General features: G+C 43.8%; 1 protein-coding gene across 5 annotated transcripts in view; it reads right to left on the reverse strand.

Moving 5' to 3' along the window:
- Positions 1-1,565: 1,565 nt before the first annotated feature.
- LOC140201124 (butyrophilin-like protein 8) overlaps positions 1,566-23,068 on the reverse strand; it is a 61,928-nt gene continuing 40,425 nt past the window's right edge. For 3 of the 5 annotated variants that reach the window (XM_072264749.1, XM_072264750.1, XM_072264745.1), the window contains 3 exons: positions 10,768-11,052; positions 4,243-4,347; positions 1,566-2,022 (listed from right to left, as the gene is read on the reverse strand). In XM_072264749.1, the coding sequence (XP_072120850.1) occupies positions 4,256-4,347; positions 10,768-11,052 (377 nt within the window). In that variant the 3' untranslated portion in view covers positions 1,566-2,022; positions 4,243-4,255. Of the gene's footprint in view, positions 2,023-4,213; positions 4,348-10,767; positions 11,053-23,068 lie in introns of all 5 variants that reach the window. The other 2 variants (XM_072264746.1, XM_072264747.1) reach the window with 2 other exon arrangements.

Consider the following 23,068-nt stretch of genomic DNA (forward strand, 5'->3'; position numbering starts at 1 on the left):
CAGTTTAATATTGACGATATTCTTGCGGATCGGCTGATGGGAGGAGGTGTTCAAGTTCAACAGTGCATGACAGGGAATGAGGAAAGTAGCAGCTGACTCATCATTTCATATTGTTTCCTCTCGGCCTGGTAACACATCTTTGCGGCCCGGTGGTTGGGGACCACTGCTTTACCTCCTCCATCGATCACCTGCCAGCTTCTTACTTCATCCTCACCCATCCATCTTCTCCCTCACCTGGTCACATCTACCACCTGTTTTTCGCACTTCTGTACCCTTCCCCTCCAGTCCTAATGAAGGGTCTCGGCCCAAAACATCGACTGTTTATTCCCCTCCACAGATGCTGTCTGACCAGCTGAGTATTGATTATTCTTTATGCTTGCTTAATCTCAAATATATTCTCACATGGAGGCCAGTCTCCTCATCTTCCTGCACCAGCATACAACTCCCTCCCATCACTGAAGCTTGCACTCAGCTGGTAGCAATATTGCCCACAAGTTGGAAGACTTGCGTGTTTTGTGGCACATTGGTTGTAACGATCATACTTTCTGCGACACACAATTGAGCAGTGTGAGAGCTTGTGAAATAAAGCTATGATAAATCATGCTGAGTACGGAACCACACTGGGTCGACTGTGAGAATGTGGCAAGAGTGCATGTGGCTCACTGATTAGGCCGCCTCCTTCCAGAGAGCTCTCTCTTTTTGTGCAGGCCTTTGAGTGTACACATTTTTCATGTCAGTACCCTGGGTCATCGCGCCAGCAGTGTACATGTCCCAGTGTGTACCGTGGCTAACATGCCCCAGTAAAAATGTGTAATCTACTGCTCTGTTGTAGTTCTTGCTCCATGCGTACAGAACAACGAGGCCACACTCGGCTTGGAGGAGTAACGCGTCATATTCCGTCAGGATAGCAGGAACAATGATTTCTCCAACTTTTAGTAGCTTCTCTCCCTCCCCTCTTCTTCAATTCCCCACTCCTACCGCCCCCCCACCTCTTCTCTTCACCTGCCTACTACCTCCTCCTGGTGTCCCTTTTTTCCTCTCTCCTCTGATCCATTCTCCTCTCCTATCAGATTCCTTCTTCTCCAGTCCTTACCTTTTCCACCTCCCAGCTTCTTACTTCAGCCACACTCCCCCACCCTTCTGGTTTCACCCCTTCCCCTCCCCCATACTTTATTCTGGCCTCTCCCTTTCTTTCCGGTGCTGACAAAAGGTCCCGGCTCAAAATGCTGACTTGTTTTATTCTCTCCACATGTGCGGCTGGATCTGCTGTTTCTCCAGCACCCTGTGTTGCTCTGGATTTCCAGCATCTGCAGAATCTCTTCTGGTTGGGAAATACATACCTTTTGTTTGTGGAATCATTTAGTGAAATGACTGCCTGGAAAGGAGAGAGGTAACAGGGAACAAATTCTTGCTTCAGTGTTGCTGTGATGTGCCATTTTATTTTTTTTGAAAGGAAAGAGATCAAAGGATCTGCCATCCTCAAGGCAGATAGAATAATTCGTATTGAAGAGAATTTCCTCTCCAATATCACTGTATTTTAAAGCTCTCTTTCCCCTCCAATGAGATGAAAGAAGTTGGATAGAGACAGACTGGAGATCTCTCAGAACAGTAACAATGTGCTAAGTCATCCAGTCGAGTTCAAAGCAGAAAGTGTCCAGTTGCCACAGTTCACATTGTGTGGGCCGCAGTGATCCGCCACGGTAGAGTGAGCTTGGTCTGAGTGCTCACTGCTATGTAGGTTCTGTATCAAGACACTTCCACCGAGACAAGGCCCTGCCCAAAAGTGCAAAACAAAACAGCTCATGAGTTGATACAGTGATGGATCCTGCGCAGAGCAGCTTCAGGTAGGCCAGGCCACTCCAGCTCAGTCAGCTCTGCTGTTACAAAGGGGGAGAGAGAGAGTCCTGTGGTGTACAGAATGGGGCCACGTCCTTTTCACCCCCTACCCCTCGAGTCCATTCTGTGTCAGCACCAGAGGCAGCCTTTGACTCTTCAGTGATGCTGACCATCACAGATGGGAACCTGTCAACAAGAGCAAGGGCAATTGTTATTGGGAATTGGTTTATTATTGTCACATGTACCGAGATACAGTGAACAGCTCATCTTGCATGCTGTTGATACAGATCAGATCATTACACAGTGCATTGGGGTAGAACAAAGTAAAACAATAACAATACAGAATAAAGTGTAACATCTACAAAAACGTGCAGTCCAGGTAAATGATAAGGTGCAAGACTATAATGAGGTGGATTGGGAGGGGAAGAGTCCATCTTGCCATACTAGGGAACTATTCAAATGTCTGCTAACAGCAGGGAAGAAGCTGTCCTTGAGCTTGCTGATACACGTTTTCAGGCTTTTGTATCTTCTGCCTGATGGAAGAGAGAATGCCCTGGGAGTTGTGATCTTTGATTATGTTGGCTGCTTTACTGAGGCAGTGAGCAGTGCAGACAGAGTTCACAGAGGGGGGAGGCTGGTTTCTGTGATGTGCTGAGCTGTGTCCACGACTCTCCACAGTTTGTTGTGGTCACGGGCAGAGCAGTTCCATGCCAAGCCGCGATGCATCCAGAAAGGATGCTTTCTATGGTGCACTGATAGAAATTGGTAAGAGTTGATGGGGATATGCCAAGTTTCTTTAGCCACCTGAGAAAGCTGAGGCCATAGTACCTACACGATTGGATAGTTGAAACATCCAACTCAGTTTTAAAGATGCCCAGTGACTTGGCCTCCAGAGCCATCTGTGGCAATGAATTCCAAAAATTCACCAGGCTCTGGTTACAGAAATTCTTTCTAAGTCATTCCTGCCTGTGGTCGTCAAACTTTACAACTCCTCCCTTGGAGGGTCAGACACCCTGAGCCAATAGGCTGGTCCTGGACTTATTTCCTGGCATAATCTACATATTACTATTTAACTATTTATGGTTTTATTATTACTATTTAATTATTTATGGTGCAACTGTAACAAAAACCAATTTCCCCCGGGATCAATAAAGTATGACTATGACTATTCTTTAAAACTCGCTCAGTAGAGGTTTCATCTTTTAAAATGATTCCTTCCAGAAGGAATCCAACTGAAACAGCCAGGAGCTGTGGAGTTCGGGACGGAAAAGTGGTGTGGATCAAGCCAGAGTGGACTCAGTCCCACTCTCACTCTGTCTGAGGGCCTGGGGAGCCACAAGGTAAATACTTGGCATTGGAATTCATTTCAGATCTTTTGAGGAACTGTATTCAGCTCTGGCCAACTTAGCGATGATAAACTAAATTTGGAGACAGTCCTGGTTAATGTGCACTATACCATCAGAGGGTGGACTACAAAGTCCTTCCATATATCCCCTGCCATGTAGAAATGGTTACAAGGTTTTCAAAACAAAACATTCTTCTGAGCTCAAAGGGTGAGATGTTGGAGTCAAGACAGAAGTTGGGAACTATAAGCATAAGACAGGGGGAAGGCAGGAGAACGGGATTGAAAAGGAATAATAATTCAGCCATGATGGAATGGTAGAGCAGACTTGTTGGGACAAATGGCTTAATTCTGCTATTATATCTTAAGGTTATAGTCATAGTGTAATACAACATGGAAACAGGCCCTCCAGTCCATCTGGCCCATGCTGACCAAGAGCTCCCAATCCAATCTAGTCCCTTTTGCCTGCATTTGACCTGCAACTTACTAAGTTTTCCCCATTCATGTGCCAGTTCAACTATTTATTAAACGTTGTTACTGCACCAGCCTCAACTGCTTTCTCTGACAGCTCATTCCACATTAGTACGACCCTTCATGTTGAAAAAACAAGTTGCCCCTCAAGTTCCTATTACATCTTGCCCCTATTACCTCAAACCTATACCGTGTAGCTCTCGATTCCCTGATGCTCAGAAAAAGACTGAGTCACTTCACAAGAAGTGCAATCGGAATCAGGCTCCTCCATGGTTGGATTATTGGGGGGGCGGGGGAACAGATCAATTAGAGTGTTCAAGAAAGCAGTACATTTGAATCCTCAGTGTTCAAAGTTTAAAGTAGATTTGTTATTAAAGTACATATATGTCACCATACACAACACTGAGATTTGTTTTCTTGCAGGCATTCACAGTAGAACAAAGAAATACGAAAGAATCAATGAAAGACTGCACATAAAGTGAAACCTATAAGGATAGGGTAGGCAGTTCAGCCTTAGAATGATGGAATGGAGTTGAGGTGCGAATGTTTCAATGAGTAACTTACAAGGACGTTATCACTCACGTCACACATACCCAGCTCATCTGGTTACCAGCTCCAGTAAAGTGCAACAGTTAGGATGACACAGCAGACAACAGTCCCCACTGCACCTGCTGCGATGTGCCAAGGTGATCCTGGAACTGGGAAGGGTGTGGAGAGAGTGAGAAAATTAATACCATGTGACTGAAGCACAGGCGTCATTGTGCACTGCAGCAGCAAACAGGAGCACTCTAGTTAAAGCCAAGCCAGAACTGTAGAGCTGCCTTGGACAAAGCCATGGCTACCACACTGTTGTCATGGCAACAGGTTGAAGTTCCTCACCTCAAGGTCAGAGCCAAAGTAAATCTATCAATGCTTACACTCAGTGGCCACTTTATTAGGTACACCTGCTCATTAATGCAAATAGCTCATCAGCCAATCATGTGACAGCAAGTCAATGCACAAAATTATGCAAACATGGTCAAGGGGTTCAGTTGTTGTTCAGACCAGAGATCAGAATGGGCAAGAAATGTGATTAAAGTGACCGTGACAGGGGAATGATTGTTGGTGCCAGACGGTAGTTTGAGTATCTCAGAACCTGCTGATCTCCTGGGATTTTCCACACATAACAGTCTCTAGAGTTTACAGAGAATGGTGTGGAAAAACAGGAAAAAAAAATACATTCAGTGAGCAGCAGTTCTGTGGGTGAAAACACCTTGTTAATGACAATGGTCAGAGGAGAACAGTGAGACAAGGTGGTGAAAGTAACTATGTTACAACAGTGGTGTGCAGTAGAGCAACTCTGGAAGCACAGCGCATTGAACTCTGAAGTGGTTGGGCTACAGCACTGGAAGATCACACTGGGCTCCATACCTGTACATATTAAAGTGGCCACTTTAATATGGTTCTGTACATCTCCACACACTATACTACCTTTCATATATTTTCTTTGTCAGTTAAGGAAAATAAACAAATACTATGCAGAAACAAAGACTGACAAACAACCAATATGCAAAAGACAACAAATTATTCTAATAAAATATGAACAACACGGAAAAATAAGTTGTAAGGTCTTTGAAATCAAGTGTGTAGGTTGTGGAATCAGTTCAAAGTTGAGGTGATGGAGGTTACCCACACAGAGCCTGCGCCACACAAATATACCCACGTAACAAATTAACCAACTAACCTGTTCGTCTCTGAGATGTTGCAGAAAACCAGAGCACCTGGAGCTCCACGCAGTCATGGAGAGAACGTGAAAACTCCTTACAGACACTATCAGAATTGAATCTCAGTCACTGGTGCTATAATGAACACTATGCCGCCGAAGGGCCTGTACTGTTCTGTGTCCCATGGATAGGAAAGGTTTAGAACGATATGGGATAAACCTGAGCAACTGTGACTGGCTTAAATGGAAACCTTAATTATATTGGACTAGCTGGGCTGAAGAGCCTGTATGCATTGAGGGCTGTGCGAGTCAAATCACAATGACTCTGAACCAGCAGCAAGCAAACAGCATGTACAAACTGATGGCATGAACAGACTATAAGATATAGGAGCAGAATAAGGCCATTTGGCCCATTGAGTGCTCCACCATTACATCATGGCTAATCCAATTTTCCCTCTCAGCCCCAGTCTTCTACCTATATCCCTTCATGTCCTGACCTATCAAGGACTTATCAACTGCCGCCTTAAGTATACATGAAGACTTGTCCTCCACAGCTGCCTGTAGCAAAGAATTGCACGGATTCACCACTCTCTGGCTAAAGAAATTTCTCCTCATCTGTTCCAAAAGGACACCCCTCTATTCTGACACACTCCCACCACAGGAAACATCCTCTCCACATCCACCCTATCAAGGCCTTTCACAGTTCGATAAGTTTCAATGAGGCCACCCATCATTCTTCTGAATTCCGGTGAATACAGGCCAAAACCGTTCACAATACTCCAAGTAAGGCCTCACCAATGCTTGATAAAGTCTCATCATAACATCCTTCCTTTTATATTCTGGTCCTCTCGAAATGAATGTGAACACATTTGCCTTCCACACCACCAACTCAGCTTGCAAATTAACCTTTAGGGGATCTTGCATAGTTTTTTTGTATTTTTTCTCCATTTGGAAAATAGTCAACCCTCTCATTTCCCGACACTGTATTCCATCTGCCACTTCTTTGCACATACTCCTAATCTAAGTCCTTCCATGGCCTCTCTACTTCCTCAAAACTAACTGTCCCTCCACTCATCTTCATATCATCTGCAAACTTTGCAACAAAGCCATCACTACCATCATCCAAATCATTGAGATGTAACGAAAAAGGAATCAGGCCCAACACAGACCACTCTGGAACACCACTAATCACTGGCAGCCAACCAGAAAAGGCTCCCTTTATTCACACTCTCTTGCCTCCTGCCAATCAGCCACTGTTTTAGCTATGCTAGAATCTTCCCTGTAATACCATGGGCTTGTAGCTTGTTAAGCAGCCTCATAAAGAGACACCTTTTCAAAGATCTTCTGAAAATCGAAGTACACATCATTGATCCTCTCTTGTCTGTCCTGCTTATTATTTCTTCAAATAATTTCAAATGATTTGTCAGATAAGGTTTTCCCTTGAGGAAACCATGCTGACTACAGCGTATTTTATCATCTGCCTCCAATAACCCTGAAAACTCATCCTTAATAATCAACTCCAACATCTTCCCAAACACTGAGGTCAGACTAACTGGCCTATAGTTTCCTTTCTCCTGCTTCTTTCCAGTCTTGAAGAATGGAGTGACATTTCCAATTTTCCAGTCTTCCAAAACCATTCCAGAATCTATTGAAAGATCATTACAAATGCCTCCACAATCTCTTCAGCCACTTAGAAACATAGAACACCTACAGCACAATACAAGCCCTTTGGCCCACAATGCTGTGCCGAACATGTACTTAGAAATTACCTCGGGTTACCCATAGCCCTCTATTTTCCTAAACTCCATGTACCTATCCAAGAGTCTCTTAAAAGACCCTATCGTATCCGCCTCCACCACCGTTACTGGAAGCCCATTCCACGCACTCACCACTCTCTGCGTAAAAAACTTACCCTGACATCTTCTCTGTACCTATTTCCAAGCACCTTAAAACTGTGCCCTCCTGTGTTAGCCATTTCAGCCCTGGGAAAAAGCCTCTGACTATCTACATGGTCAATCCCTCTCATCATTATTCAGTTTGTCATTTCCTTGTCCTTCGTTACTAACTCTCCAGCATCATTTTCCAGTGGTCTGATATCCACTCTTGCTTCTCTTTTAACATTATGTATCTGAAAAAATTTTTGGTAACCTCTGTAATATTATTGGTTAGCTTACTTTCGTAATCCAGCTTTACCTTCTTCCTAACTTTAAGTTGTCTCCTGTTGGTTTTTAACCCTTGCATACTGTTGATATTCTATACTTTCTGCTATCAAATGTCAAAACAGGTCAAATTTGACCCAAACAGTATGTATGGGTTAAAAGATTCCAAATCCTCTAACTTCCCACGAAGCTTTGCTCTATTATATGCTCTCTGGGCTTTTATGTTGGCTTTGACTTCTTTTATTAGCCATGGTTATGTCGTTTTGCCTTTAGAATGCTTCTTCCTCTTTGGGATGTATCTATCCTGTGTTTTCTGAACTGCTTCCAGAAATTTCAGCCATTGCTCCTCTGCTGTCATCCCTGCCAGTGTTCTTTTCCAATCAATTCTGGCCAGCTTCTCTCTCATGCCTCTAGTTCCCTTTCCTCCACTGTAGTACTGATACATCTGACTTTTGCTTCTCCTTCTCAAATTTCAATGTGAATTCAATCATATTATGATCACTTTTCCCCTAAAGGTTCTTTTACCTTAAGCTCTCTAACCAATTCTGGTTCATTGCACAACACCCAGTCGAGAATAGCTGATCCCCAAGTGGGCTCAACCATGAGCTCCTCTAAAAAGCCACCTCATAGGCATTCTAGAAATTCCTCTCCTAGAATCCAGCACCAACCATATTTTACCATTCTGCTTGCATTTTCTTTCTCCCATTGTAACTTATAGAGCATATCCTTACTACTGTTTGGGGTCTGTATACAATTCCCATCAGGGTCTTTTGCCCTTGCTGTTCCTTAGCTCCATTCACAATGATTCAACACCTTTGGACCTTATGTCACCTCTTTTTAATGTTTTAATTTCATTTTTTTTTAAACCAGCAGAGCCACGCTACACCCTCTGCCTTCCTGCCCATCCATTCTGAAATAATGTGTATCCTTGGACACTAAGCTACCGGCTATATTCTTCTTTCAGCCATGATTCTGTGATGCCTGCATCACACATGTCAATCTGCAACTGTGCTTCAAGTTCATCTACATTATTCTGTATACCGCACACATTCAAATAGAACACCTTCAGTCCTGTATTCACACTTCTGAATCGACTTTTTTCTATAACTTTCATATACATGAGGAAAAAAAAATATGTTACATCTCTAGCTAAATGTGCAATGCGCAATTCAATTTTGTCTGCCTTTTACATTGCAACTTATCCTGCTGACTGCAATTTTGCCCTATCAACAGCCTCTCCTCACTACACATTGCCTATTTTCAAAAGGCTTTTGACAAGGTCTCACACAGGAGATTAGTGTGCAAACTTAAAGCACACGGTATTGGGGGTAAGGTATTGATGTGGATAGAGAATTGGTTAGCAGACAGGAAGCAAAGAGTGGGAATAAACGGGACCTTTTCAGAATGGCAGGCAGTGACTAGTGGGGTACCGCAAGGCTCAGTGCTGGGACCCCAGTTGTCTACAATATATATTAATGACTTGGATGAGGGAATTAAATGCAGCATCTCCAAGTTTGCGGATGACACGAAGCTGGGCGGCAGTGTTAGCTGTGAGGAGGATGCTAAGAGGATGCAGGGTGACTTGGATAGGTTGGGTGAGTGGGCAAATTCATGGCAGATGCAATTTAATGTGGATAAATGTGAAGTTATCTACTTTGGTGGCAAAAATAGGAAAACAGATTATTATCTGAATGGTGGCCGATTAGGAAAAGGGGAGGTGCAACGAGACCTGGGTGTCCTTATACACCAGTCATTGAAAGTGGGCATGCAGGTACAGCAGGCGGTGAAAAAGGCGAATGGTATGTTGGCATTTATAGCGAGAGGATTTGAGTACTGGAGCAGGGAGGTACTACTGCAGTTGTACAAGGCCTTGGTGAGACCACACCTGGAGTATTGTGTGCAGTCTTGGTCCCCTAATCTGAGGAAAGACATCCTTGCCATAGAGGGAGTACAAAGAAGGCTCACCAGATTGATTCCTGGGATGGCAGGACTTTCATATGAAGAAAGACTAGATGAACTGGGCTCGTACTCGTTGGAATTTAGAAGATTGAGGGGGGATCTGATTGAAACGTATAAAATCCTAAAGGGATTGGACAGGCTCGATGCAGGAAGATTGTTCCTGATGTTGGGGAAGTCCAGAAAGAAGGGTCACAGTTTGAGGATAAAGGGGAAGCCTTTTAGGACCGAGATTAGGAAAAACTTCTTCACACAGAGAGTGGTGAATCTGTGGAATTCTCTGCCACAGGAAACAGTTGAGGCCAGTTCATTGGCTATATATAAGAGGGAGTTAGATATGGCCCTTGTGGCTACGGGGATCGGGGGTATGGAGGGAAGGCTGGTGCAGGGTTCTGAGTTGGATGATCAGCCATGATCATAATAAATGGCGGTGCAGGCTCGAAGGGCCAAATGGCCTACTCCTGCACCTATTTTCTATGTTTCTATGTTTCTATGACACTTTTTGCATTGAAATATATACAGCTTAGGACACTCGTCGCATATGTTCAACCTCTTGATTCCTAACTTGGACTAAGGTCTTATGAACAACTGCCTCCACAACATCTCCAGTAATTGTTCTGGCACCCTGGCTCGCATCCCCCTGCAACTTCAGTTTAAATTCCACCCTGTAGCATTAACATCCTTCCCACTGGGATATTAGTCCCCCTCCACTTCAGGTGCTCTGACTTCTGGGAGTTTCCACCCGTGACCCCTCTTCCTTTTCCCCATTCTGGGTTCCCTCTTTTCTCCTCCCTCTGGTTTCGCTCCTCTTTTCATTTCTCCATGTTCCATTCTCCTCTATCAGATTCCTCCTTCCGCTCTTTACCATTTCCATCTATCATCTCCCAGCTTCTCACTTCATCCCTCACCCCCACACCATCCCCCCCCCTTACCTGGTATCACCATCACCTGCCAGCTCCTTCCCTCACCTCCTTATTCTAGCTTTTTCCCCCTTCCTCTCCAGTCCTGTTGAAGGGTCTTGACAAGAAACGTTGACTGTTTATTCCCTTCCATAGATGCTGCCTGACCTGCTGAGTTCCTCCAGTATTTAGTGTGTGTTGCTCTGGATTTCCAGCATCTGTAGAATCTTGCATTTAGAGCGCAAAAGATCATGTTCCCTGGTGCGTGTACCTTGAGCGATTAATGCAAAACTCGACTTTCACGCATGGTACTTTGAAACAGCCTTCAGGTAACTGGCTGAAGAAGGCAGAGCAAAGAGAGAACACCTCTTGGCTATGCCATTTCAACGCCGTCATACTCACAGAGAACGATGAATACAAAGGACACCGTCTCGTTCAGGTGCCTGTCCCTCATGGCGCAGGTATAATTGTTGATGGGCCTATGACCCAGGCTGAGTATGCTCCGTGTGTGGATGCTGCCATCCGTGCTGTTTAGGTTCTCCGTATGGGCGTACATGGTCAGCTGTTTCCCTAGCCCATTCTCCCAGGTTACCGTTGGCTCTGGGAACCACCCAGACGACTCGCAGACCAGAACAGAGAGGCCCTGGGTGGTGACATGAGAGTGGATGACTGGCTGTTCGCCAACGGCTGGAATAGAAGAGGACACATCTCAAAGTTCAAAGTAAATTTATTTTCAAAGAACATATATGTTACTATACACTACCTTACGATTCATTTTCTTGAGGGCATTCAAAGGTTAATTTACTATCAAAGTACACAACTCTGAAATAATTCTTCTTCAAATAGCTACAAAACCAAGAAAGAATGGCAGCACGCTCATCAACCCCCAAATCACCCTCCCCCACACAAAAAAAGAGAACGATCAGGCGAAAAACACAGAATATAAAAAAAACTAAAGATTGGAAAAAAAAATCTATAGTCCAAGTCCACATCCAAAATGCAGAAAAGCTGGGCAACGCTCTATGGGCACAGCGGCAGGCCTTTGCCTCGCCAGCAGCAAGCGATTCCCCAAAGATCAAAAGTCAGCCTCCCTTCTCTGGCAGCAGATCAATCCCACCAGTGATAAAAAGGCCATCTCCCCTCTCCAGCAGCAGAGCGATCTCCCAGCAACAAGGCAAAATACTGAGAACATGAGTTGTAAAGTCCGAGAAACTGAGTCCATAGTTTGTGGAATCAGTTCAGAGTTGAGGTGAGTGAACTTATTCACACCAGTTCAGAACCCTGATGGTTGGAGGGGAATAATCATTCCTGAACTGGTGGTGGGTCCTGAAGCTCCTGTACTTACCCTCCAATAACAGCAGCGAGAAGAGAACATGGCATGGAAGGTGTGGGGCGGGGGGTCCTTGCAACCTATGCCAAATGAGAGACTCCAGTCTGACCACTCTGGGTGCAAATACCACCAGATATAGATTAGTCTTATTGTCTCATGCACATCAAAACACTCTGTGAAATGTGTCTTGCAATAACAACCAACACAATCCGAGGATTGTGCTGGGGGAAGCCTGCAAGTGTCCCCATGCTCTTGCTGCCAACATAATATACCCACAACAAACCCTAACCTGTATGTCTTTGGAGTGTGAAAGGAAACCGGAGCACCTGGGGGGAAACATACGATTGTGGAAAGAATATACAAACTCCTACCAGCAGCGAGAATTGAACCCACGTTGCTGGCTCTGTACAGTATTACACTAACCACTACACCACTGTGCTGCCTACTACCTGAGAAATACTGTATAACAGTCTTCAGTCACACAGCAAGCCTCCAGAAGAGAGCCCAAGAGAATACAAGAGATTGGAAAGGACCCTGAAGGCCAGATCCCATTTTCACCGAATAACGGCAGGCACAACCTGAAACGCCTGATGCCGCAACCCATATACAGAGAGCAGCTAGCAGAATGCCACTGACCCAGGCTCAATCCCCATTTCCGGTGCTGTCCGTGTGGAGTTTGCACGTTCTCCCTGTGACTGTGGGGTTTGCCCCATTGCTTCAGTTTTCACCCACTTCCTAAAGTTGGCAGATGGACAGGATGATGGCTCCTGGCGTGTATGCAAGGGGATTGATGAGAATGTGAGGGAAAATTAGCACGTTAAATGTGTTCTGCGGGCCAGCATGGACTTGATGGGCCGAATAAGCTTTTCCACTATAGTGAGGAAATAAGGAATGAGTTCCAGCATCATAGGACAAGTATTAAAGATGACCAATTACAATCCAGATTGGACCTCCGAGGCAAAGCTGGAGCAGAAGAATTGCACAGTGAGGAGGACGTGTTACTATGGCATGTATCCTGAGCCCTCAAGGATGGAAACAACATGGAACACAGAACTTTACAGCACAGTACAGGCCTCTCGGCCCACAATGTTCTGTCAACCTATTAACCTACTCTAAGATCAATCCAACCCTTCACTCTCACATAGCCACTCCGCCTTTTACTTAAAATATGTGCCTATCTCTAAGTCTCTTAAAAGTCCCTAACGTATCTGCCTCCACCATCACCCGTGGTAGTAGGGGACTCCATAGTGAGAGGTACAGATAGGGGTTTCAACCTCAACAGGCAGGATTTAAGGATGGTGTGTTGCCTCCCTGGTGCCAGGATCCAGGACGTCATGGACCAATTGCAGGGCATCCTCAGGGCAGAAGGTGATCAGCCGGAGGTGGTGGTGCATGTCGGCACAAATGAAGTTGGGAAGAAGAGGAGAGACATTTTGCAGCGTGACTTCAGAGAACTTGGAAGAAGGCTGAAAAGCAGGACCTCCAAGGTGGTTATCTCCGGTTTGCTTCCAGTTCCTTGTGCTGGTGAGGACAGGAACAGGGAGACAGGGGATTTGAATGTGTGGTTGAGGAGCTGGTGCGGGAAGCAGGGATTTAGATCCTTAGACCACTGGGATCTGTTTTGGGGTAAGGATGAATTGTACAGAAGGGACGCGGGTTGCACCTTAACAGACGGAGGACCAGTGTTCAGGCAGGCAAGTTTGACACTGCCACACGGGTGTGTTTAAACTAAGTAGTGGGAGGGAGGGGATTAACTGGAAATATAAGAATGGAGTTAAAGGGAAAGAGAGAATAAGAAAAGTTAAGAAAGACAACAGAATTAAAGGGGCAGAAAGCTAAGAAAGTGGATCGGAGAGTATGGCCAAGTGCAATAGGAAATCGATGTGAAAAGTGAGGGGAGTAAAAGTATTACTTTAAAAGGATTAAAAGTATTATATATGAATGCACAGAGTATAAGAAATAAAGTGGATGAGCTTGAGGCTCAGCTGGGAATTGGCAAGTATGATGTTGTTGGAATAACAGAGACAAGGCTGCAAGACGACCAGGGCTGGCAAATGAATATTCGGGGGTATAGATCCTATCAAAAGGACAGACAGGTTGGCAGAGGGGGTGGCGTGGCTCTGTTGGTGAGGAATGAAATTCAGTCACTTGCGAGGGGTGACGTAGAATCAGGAGATGTAGAGTCAGTATGGTTAGAACTGAGAAACTGTAAGGGCAAAAAGACCCTGATGGGAATTATCTACAGGCCCCCAAACAATAGCCTGGATATAGGGTGTAAGTTAAATCAAGAGTTAAAATTGGCATGTTGCAAAGGTAAAATTCTACGGTTGTTATGGGGGATTTCAACATGTAGGTAGACTGAAAATCAGGTTGGTACTGGACCCCAAGAAAGGGAGTTTGCGGTGTTCCTCCGAGATGGATTCTTAGAGCAGCTTGTATTAGAGCCTACCAGGGAGAAAGCAATTCTGGATTTAGGGTTGCGTAATGAGCCAGGTTTGATAAAGGAACTCGAGGTAAAGGAGCCATTAGGAGGTAGTGACCATATGATAAGTTTTAATCTACAATTTGAGAGGGAGAAGGGAAGATTGGAGGTGTCAGTATTACAGTTGAACAAAGGGGACTATGGAGACATGAGGGAGGAGCTGGCCAAAGTTGACTGGAAAGATACCCTAGCAGGGATGACAGTGGAAGAACAATGGCGGGTATTTCTGGGAATAATACAGAAGGTGCAGGATCAGTTCATTCCAAAGAGGAAGAAAGATTCTAAGGGGAGTAAGGAGTGACCATGGATGACAAGGGAAGTTAAGGACAGTATAAAAATAAAAGAGGAAGTATAACATACTTTATACTTGCCAAACAATTAGTACTAGAACGTACAATCATCACAGCGATATCTGATTCTGCGCTTCCTACTCCCTGGATTACAAATATTAAATATTAACAATATTAAACATAGTAAAACTTAGTAAATATTAAAAATTTAAATTATAAATTGTTACGCAACTGGCAACAATGAATGTTCATCGAGACAGGTTTTATGAAAACAACCAAACATTTATTAAACACATATAAACGATAAGAGGGAAAAAAAACAAAGGAAAACTTTAACCGGAGGTTAAACAGGTACGCAGCCGTTCATCAACTCCACTCGGCTCTGGTTCTTAAAGCGTTAAATGCGAAAACAGTTCTTAAAGCAATACAGTCGAAAGTCCAACAGTTTTACGCATTCAATTGGGAGAGACTTCTCTGGAGAACGATTTCTTCACCGACGCACCTTTACTGCCGGTTCTGTCCACAGGATTCCCGATGCCGAAAATAAGCAGTTTAAATCAACTGACCTTAAATTATTCAAAGAGAGAGAGAGCCTTTGTGCATAAACTCATTGTGCTATTGTAAGAGTTATCTTGATGCAGGTTCTCTTCAATGAAGACTCAATAAGGTCGATTCTTTATTAAACTGCCAAACGATGCTGACTTCTCTCGACCCTTCACTTCGATGAATTCTTCACTCTCCCTTCAAAACTGTCGGAATTGAGTAAATTGGCACTTCCAGCCACAAATTCCCAGTCCAAATACAATATCTTGTAAGAGAACGCACCTTCCGTTTTAAAAATGAAACTGCGTCACAAAAACAAACACGCAACAAAAATGGAGGTACAGCACGTTCTACCAGGAAATCTACAAACTCAAAAACCTATTGCGTCACCTGAGTCGACCCTTATATAGTCACGGGGCACATGTCATCACATGACCTCACATCGGCAGGAAAATCACATCAGATGACCTCCAAAAGACCATTACAGCATTCTCACAAAAAAAACAGATCTCCTTGAGCATGTTAACAAAATCATACATAGAAAATAGAAAAATGGAAAGTAAGGTAGTGCAAAAAAAAACGAGAGGCAGGTCCGTATATTTGGAGGGTACAGCCCAGATCCGGGTCAGGATCCGTTCAGCAGTCTTATCACAGTTGGAAAGAAGCTGTTCCCAAATCTGGCTGTATGAGTCTTCAAGCTCCTGAGCTTTCTCCCGGAGGGAAGAGGAACAAAAAGTGTGTTGGCTGGGTGGGTCGTGTCCTTGATTATCCTGGCAGCACTGCTCCGACAGCATGCAGTGTAAAGTGAGTCCAAGGACGGAAGATTGGTTTGTGTGATGTGCTGCAGCGTGTTCACGATCTTCTGCAGCTTCTTTCGGTCTTGGACAGGACAACTTCCATACCAGGTTGTGATGCACCCTAGAAGAATGCTTTCTACGGTGCATCTATAAAAATTAGCGAGGGTTTTAGGGGACAGGCCAAATTTCTTTAGTTTTCTCAGGAAGTAAAGTCGCTGGTGGGCCTTCTTGGCAGTGAACTCTGCTTGGTTGGACCAAGTTAGGTCATTTGTGATTTTGACCCCGAGGAACTTAAAGCTTTTGACCTGTTCCACTTGTGCACCACCGATGTAAATTGGGTTGTGCAGTCTGCAACTCCTTCTGAAGACAACGACCAATTCCTTCGTCTTGCTGACATTGAGGGATAGGTTATTGTCTTCGCACCATGCCACCAGGTTCTAAACTTCTTCTGTGTACTCAAACTCATCATTAGCAAGAATAAGTGGGAAGCCAGAGGACTGGGAGACTTTTAAGGAGCAACAGAAGATAACTAAAAAGGCAATACGGGGGGAAAAAGATGCGGTACGAAGGTAAGTTAGCCAAGAATATAAAGGAAGATAGTAAAAGCTTCTTTAGGTATATGAAGATGAAAAAATTAGTTAAGACCAAAATTGGGCCCTTGAAGACAGAAACGGGTGAAATTATTATGGGGAACAAGGAAATGGCAGACAAGCTGAACAGGTACTTTGGATCTGTCTTCACTAGGGAAGACGCAAACAATCTCCCAGATGTAACAGTGGCCAGAGGACCTAGGGTAACAGAGGACCTGAAGGAAAATCGCATCAGGCAGAAAATGGTGTTGGGTAAACTGATGGGACTGAAGGCTGATAAATTCCCAGGGCCTGATGGTCTGCATTCTGGGGTACTTAAGGAGGTGCATTGGTAATCATTTTCCAATGTTCTATAGATTCAGGATCAATTCCTGCGGATTGGAGGGTAGCTAATGTTATCCCACTTTTCAAGAAAGGAGGGAGAGAGAAACCAGGCAACTATAGACCAGTTAGTCTGACATCAGTGGTGGGGACGATGCTGGAGTCAATTATAAAGATGAAATAGTGGCATATTTGGATAGCAGTAGCAGGATAGGTCCGAGTCAGCATGGATTTACGAAGGGGAAATCATGCTTGACTAATCTTCTGGAATTTTTTTGAGAATGTAAATATGAAAATGGACATGGGAAAGCCAGTGGATGTAGTGTACCTGGACTTTCAAAAAGCCTTTGATAAGGTCCCAAATAGGAGGTTAGTGGGCAAAATTAGAGCAAATGTTATTGGAGGCAGGGTATTGACATGGATAGAAAATTAGTTGGCAGACAGGAAACAAAGAGTAGGGATTACTGGGTCCTTTTGAGAATGACAGGCAGCGACAAGTGGGGTACCACAAGGCTCGGTGCTGGGACCGCAGCTATTTACAATATACATTAATGATTTAGATGAACAGATTAAAAGTAACATTAGCAAATTTGCAGATGACACAAAGCTGGGTGGCAGTGTGAAATGTGAGGAGGATGTTATAAGAATGCAGGGTGACTTGGACAGGCTGGGTGAGTGGGCAGATGCAGTTTAATGTGGATAAATGTGAAGTTATCCACTTTGGTGGTAAGAACAGGAAGGCAGATTACTATTTGAATGGTGTCAAGTTAGGAAAAGGGGAAGTACAACGAGATCTAGGTGTCCTTGTTCATCAGTCACTGAAAGCAAGCATGCAAGTACAGCAGGCAGTGAAGGAAGCTAATGGCATGTTGGCCTTCATAACAAGGGGAGTTGAGTATAGGAGCAAAGAGGTCCTTCTGTAATTGTACAGGGCCCTGATGAGACCACATCTGGAGTATTGTGTACAGTTTTGGTCTCCAAATTTGAGGAAGGACATTCTTGCTATTGAGGGAGTGCAGCGTAGGTTCACAAGGTTAATTCCCGGGATGGCGGGACTGTCATATGTTGAAAGATTGGAGCGACTGGGCTTGTATACACTGGAATTTAGAAGGATGAGAGGGAATCTGATTGAATCATAGAAGATTATTAAGGGATTGAACACGCTCGAGGCAGGAAACATGCTCCCGATGTGGGGGGAGTCCAGAACCAGAAGCCACAGTTTAAGAATAAAGGGTAGGCCATTTAGAACAAAGTTGAGGAAAAACTTTTTCACACAGAGGGTTGTGATTCTGTGGAATGCTCTGCCTCAGAAGGCAGTGGAGGCCAATTCTCTGGATTCTTTCAAAAAAGAGTTAGATAGAGCTCTTAAAGATAGCGGAGTCAAGGGATATGGGGAGAAGGTAGGAAAAGGGTACTGATTGTGGATGATCAGCCATGATCACAGTGAATGGCAGTGCTGGCTCGAAGCGCTGAATGGCCTACTCCTGTACCTATTGTCTATTGTCACCCCTGACGAGTCATTCCACATACCCACCACCCTCCTTACCTCTGACAATCCCTTATACCTTTCTCCAATCACCTTAAAGTTATGCTCCCTTACATTAGCCATTTCCGCCCTGAGAAAGATCTCTGGCTATCCATTCAACCTCTCCCTAACCTGGCCTCTTCTCCCTTCCTTTTCAGTCTGAAGGAAGCCTTGGCCAGAAACGTTAACTGTTTATTCTTCTGTGGATGCTGCCTGACTGGCTGAGATTCTCCAGCATTTTGTGTGTTACTTTGGATTTCAGGCATCCACTACCCCTCTCCCAAACTACATCACTATTTTGTTATTTCTTGTCAGTCATCTTTTGTACAGCAACACTGCACCTTTGTGGACATACAATCAGTCTGTACAAATGCTAATCTAAGGTATTTATTTCTATTGTTTTTTTAAAAATAAGTTTTTAAAAGAAATTCTTTATGCTTATTGTTTTATTTATATGCTGTGTCGGATCCGGTACAACGATCATTTGTCCTCCTTTATACTGCCGACTGATGAATGACAACAAACCTGGAATCTTTAAGCTGCAGAATCACTTGTGTTCATAAAATATTTTTTTTAAAAACAGTCTGGATTATTTAATTAACTGTTCCAAATGCACAGCCAACATATAACCATATAGCAATTACAGCACGGAAACAGGGCATCTTGGCCCTTTTAGTCCATGCCGAACTCTTACTCTCACCTAGTCCCACCAACCTGCACTCAGCCCATAACCCTCCATTCCTTTCCTGTCCATATATCTATCCAATTTAACTTTAAATGACAACATCAAACCTGCCTCAACCACTTCTGCTGGAAGCTCGTTCCACACAGCTACCACTCTCTGAGTAAAGAAGTTCCCCCTCATGTTACTCCTAAACTTTTGCCCTGTAACTCTCAACTCATGTCCTCGTTTGAATCTTCCCCACTCTCAATGGAAAAAGCCTATCCATGACAACTCTATCTATCCCCCTCAATTTTAAATACCTCTATCAAGTTCCCCCTCAACCTTCTACGCTCCAAAGAATAAAGACCCAACTTGTTCAACCTTTCTCTGTAATTTAGGTGATGAAACCCAGGTAACATTCTAGTAAATCTTCTCTGTACTCTATTTTGTTGACATCTTTCCTATAATTCTGTGACCAAAACTGTACACAATACTCCAAATTTCGCCTCACCAATGCCTTGTACAATTTCAACATTACATCTCAACTCCTATACTCAATGCTCTGATTTATAAAGGCCAGCATACCAAAAGCTTTCTTCACCACCATATCCACATGAAATTCCACCTTCAGGGAACTATGCACCATTATTCCTAGATCCCTCTGCTCTACTGCATTCTTCAATGCCCTACCATTTACCATGTATGTCCTATTTTGATTAGTCCTATCAAAATGTAGCACCTCACATTTATCAGCATTAAACTCCATCTGCCATCTTTCAGCCCACTCTTCTAACTGGCCTAAATCTCTCTGCAAGCTTTCAAAACCTACTTCATTATCCACAACTCCACCTACCTTAGTATCACCTGCATACTTACTCATCCAATTTACAACCACATCATCCAGAACATTAATGTATATAACAAATAACACTGGACCCAGTACAGATCCCTGAGGCACACCACTAGTCACCGGCCTCCAATCTCACAAACAGTTATCCACCACCACTCTCTGGTGTCTCCCATCCAGCCACTGCTGAATCCATTTTACTACTTCAATATTAATACCTAATAATTGAGCATTCATAACCAACCTTCCAAGTGGTACCTTGTCAAAGGCCTTACTGAAGTCCATGTAGACAATATCCACTGCCTTCCCTTCATCCACTTTCTTGGTAACCTCCTCGAAAAACTCCAACAGATTGGTCAAACATGACCTACCATGCACAAAGCCATATTGACTCTCCCTAATAAGCCCCTGTCTATCCAAATGCTTGTAGATTCTGTCTCTTAGTACTCCCTCCAATAACTTACCTACTACTGATGTTAAACTCACCGGCCTATAATTTCCCATTGGAATTTAGAAGATTGAGGGGGGATCTGATTGAAACGTATAAGATCCTAAAGGGATTGGATAGGTTAGATGCAGGAAGATTGTTCCCGATGTTGGGGAAGTCCAGAACGAGGGGCCACAGTTTGAGGATAGAGGGGAAGCCTTTTAGGACCGAGATTAGGAAAAACTCCTTCACACAGAGAGTGGTGAATCTGTGGAATTCTCTGCCACAGGAAACAGTTGAGGCCAGTTCATTGGCTATATTTAAGAGGGAGTTAGATATGGCCCTTGTGGCTACAGGGGTCAGGGGGTATGGAGGGAAGGCTGGGGCGGGGTTCTGAGTTGGATGATCAGCCATGATCATAATAAATGGCGGTGCAGGCTCGAAGGGCCGAATGGCCTACTGCTGCACCTATTTTCTATGTTTCTATGTTTCACCCGTAGACAGCGACATTTTAAATATTTCTGCCAGGGCCCCCGCAATTTCAACACTAGTCTCCTTCAAGGTCCGAGGGAACACTCTGTCAAGTCCCGGGGGTTTATCCCCTTTAATTTTCCTCAAGGCAGCAAGCACCTCCTCCTTTTCAATCTGTACAGTTTCCATGGTCTCACTACTTGATTCCCTGAATTCCATAGATTTCATGCCAGCTTCCTTAGTAAATACAGACGCAAAAAACCTATTTAAGATCTCCCCCATTTCCTTTGGTTCCGCACAAAGCTGACCACTCTGATCTTCAAGAGGGCCAATTTTATCCCTTACAATCCTTTTGCTCTTAATATACTTGTAAAAGCTCTTTGGATTATCCTTCACTTTGACTGTCAAGGCAACCTCATGTCTTCTTTTTGCCCTCCTGATTTCTTTCTTAAGTATTTTCTTGCACTTCTTATACTCCTCAAGCACCTGATTTACCCCCTGTTTCCTATACATTTCATACAACTCCCTCTTCTTCTTTATCAGAGTTGCAATATCCCTTGAGAACCAAGGTTCCTTATTCCTATTCAATTTGTCTTTAATCCTGACAGGAACATACAAACTCTGCACTCTCAAAATTTCCCCTTTGAAGGCTTCCCACCTACCAATCACATCTTTGCCAGAGAACAACCCGTCCCAATCCATGCTTTTTAGATCCTTTCTCAGTTCTTCAAATTTGGCCTACTTCCAGTTCAGAACCTCAACCCTAGGACCAGATCTATCCTTGTCCATGATCAAATTGAAACTAATGGTGTTATGATCACTGGAACCAAAGTGCTCCCCTACACAGACTTCTGTCACTTGCCCTAATTCGTTTCCTAACAGGAGATCCAATATTGCATCCCCTCTAGTTGGTCCCTCTATATACTGATTTAGAAAACTTTCCTGAACACATTTTACAAACTCTAAACCATCTAGACCCCTAACAGTATGGGAGTCCCAATCAATGTATGGAAAATTAAAATCCCCTACCACCACAACTTTATGTTTCCTGCAGTTGCCTGCTATCTCTCTGCAGATTTGCTCTTCCAAGTCTCGTTGACTATTGGGTGGTCTGTAATACAATCCCACTAATGTGGCCATACCTTTCCTGTTTCTCAGCTCCACCCATAAGGACTCAGTAGACAAGCCCTCTAATCTGTCCTGCCTGAGCACTGCTGTAATATTTTCCCTAACAAGCAATGCTACTCCCCCACCTTTCATTCCTCTGCCTCGATCACATCTGGAACAATATGAGCAATACGCCAATCCTCCGGCACCATCCCTCTTTCTAATGACATTTGAAATATTTCTGTCAGAGCCCCTACTATTTCCACACTAACTTCCCTCAAGGTCCTAGGGAATATCTTGTCAGGACCCAGAGACTTATCCACTTTTATATTCCTTAAAAGCACCAGTACTTCCTCTTCTTTAATCATCATAGTTTCCATAACTTCCCTACCCGTTTTCCTTATCTTACACAATTCAATATCCTTCTCCTTAGTGAATACCAAAGAAAAGAAATTGTTCAGAATCTCCCCCACCTCTTTTGGCTCCACACATAGCCATCCACTCTGATTCTCCAAGGGACCAATTTTATCCCTCACTATCCTTTTGCTATTTATGTAACGGTAGAAACCCTTGGGATTTATTTTCACGTTACTTGCCAAAGCAACCTCATATCTTCTTTCAGCTTTTCCAGTTTCTTTCTTAAGATTCTTTTCACATTTTTTATATTCCTTGAGCACCTCATCTACTCCATGCTGCCTATATTTATTGTAGGCATCTCTCTTTTTCTGAACCAAGTTTCCGATATCCCTTGAAAACCATGGCTCTCTCAAACTTTTAACCTTTCCCTTCAACCTAACAGGAACATAAAGATTCTGGACTCTCAAAATTTCACCTTTAAATGACCTCCATTTCTCAATTACATTCTTCCCATAAAACAAATTGTCCCAATCCACTCCTTCTAAGTACTTTCGTATCTCCTCAAAGTTAGCCTTTCTCCAATCAAAAATCTCAACCCTGGGTCCAGATCTATCCTTCTCCATAATTATATTGAAACTAATAGCATTGTGATCACTGGACCCGAAGTGCTCCCAACACAAACCTCCGTCATCTGACCTATCTCATTCCCTAACAGGAGATCCAACACTGCCCCTTCTCTAGTTGGTACCTCTATGTATTGCTGCAAAAAACTATCCTGCACACATTTTACAAACCCCAAACCATCCAGCCCTTTTACAGTATGGGCTTCCCAGTCTATGTGTGGAAAATTGAAATCTCCCACAATCACAACCTTGTGCTTACTACAAATATCTGCTATCTCCTTACAAATTTGCTCCTCCAATTCCCACTCTCCATATGGTCTAGAATACAC

Source organism: Mobula birostris, chromosome 8 (genome assembly GCF_030028105.1).
Source record: "Mobula birostris isolate sMobBir1 chromosome 8, sMobBir1.hap1, whole genome shotgun sequence".
Classification (NCBI taxonomy): domain Eukaryota; kingdom Metazoa; phylum Chordata; class Chondrichthyes; order Myliobatiformes; family Myliobatidae; genus Mobula; species Mobula birostris.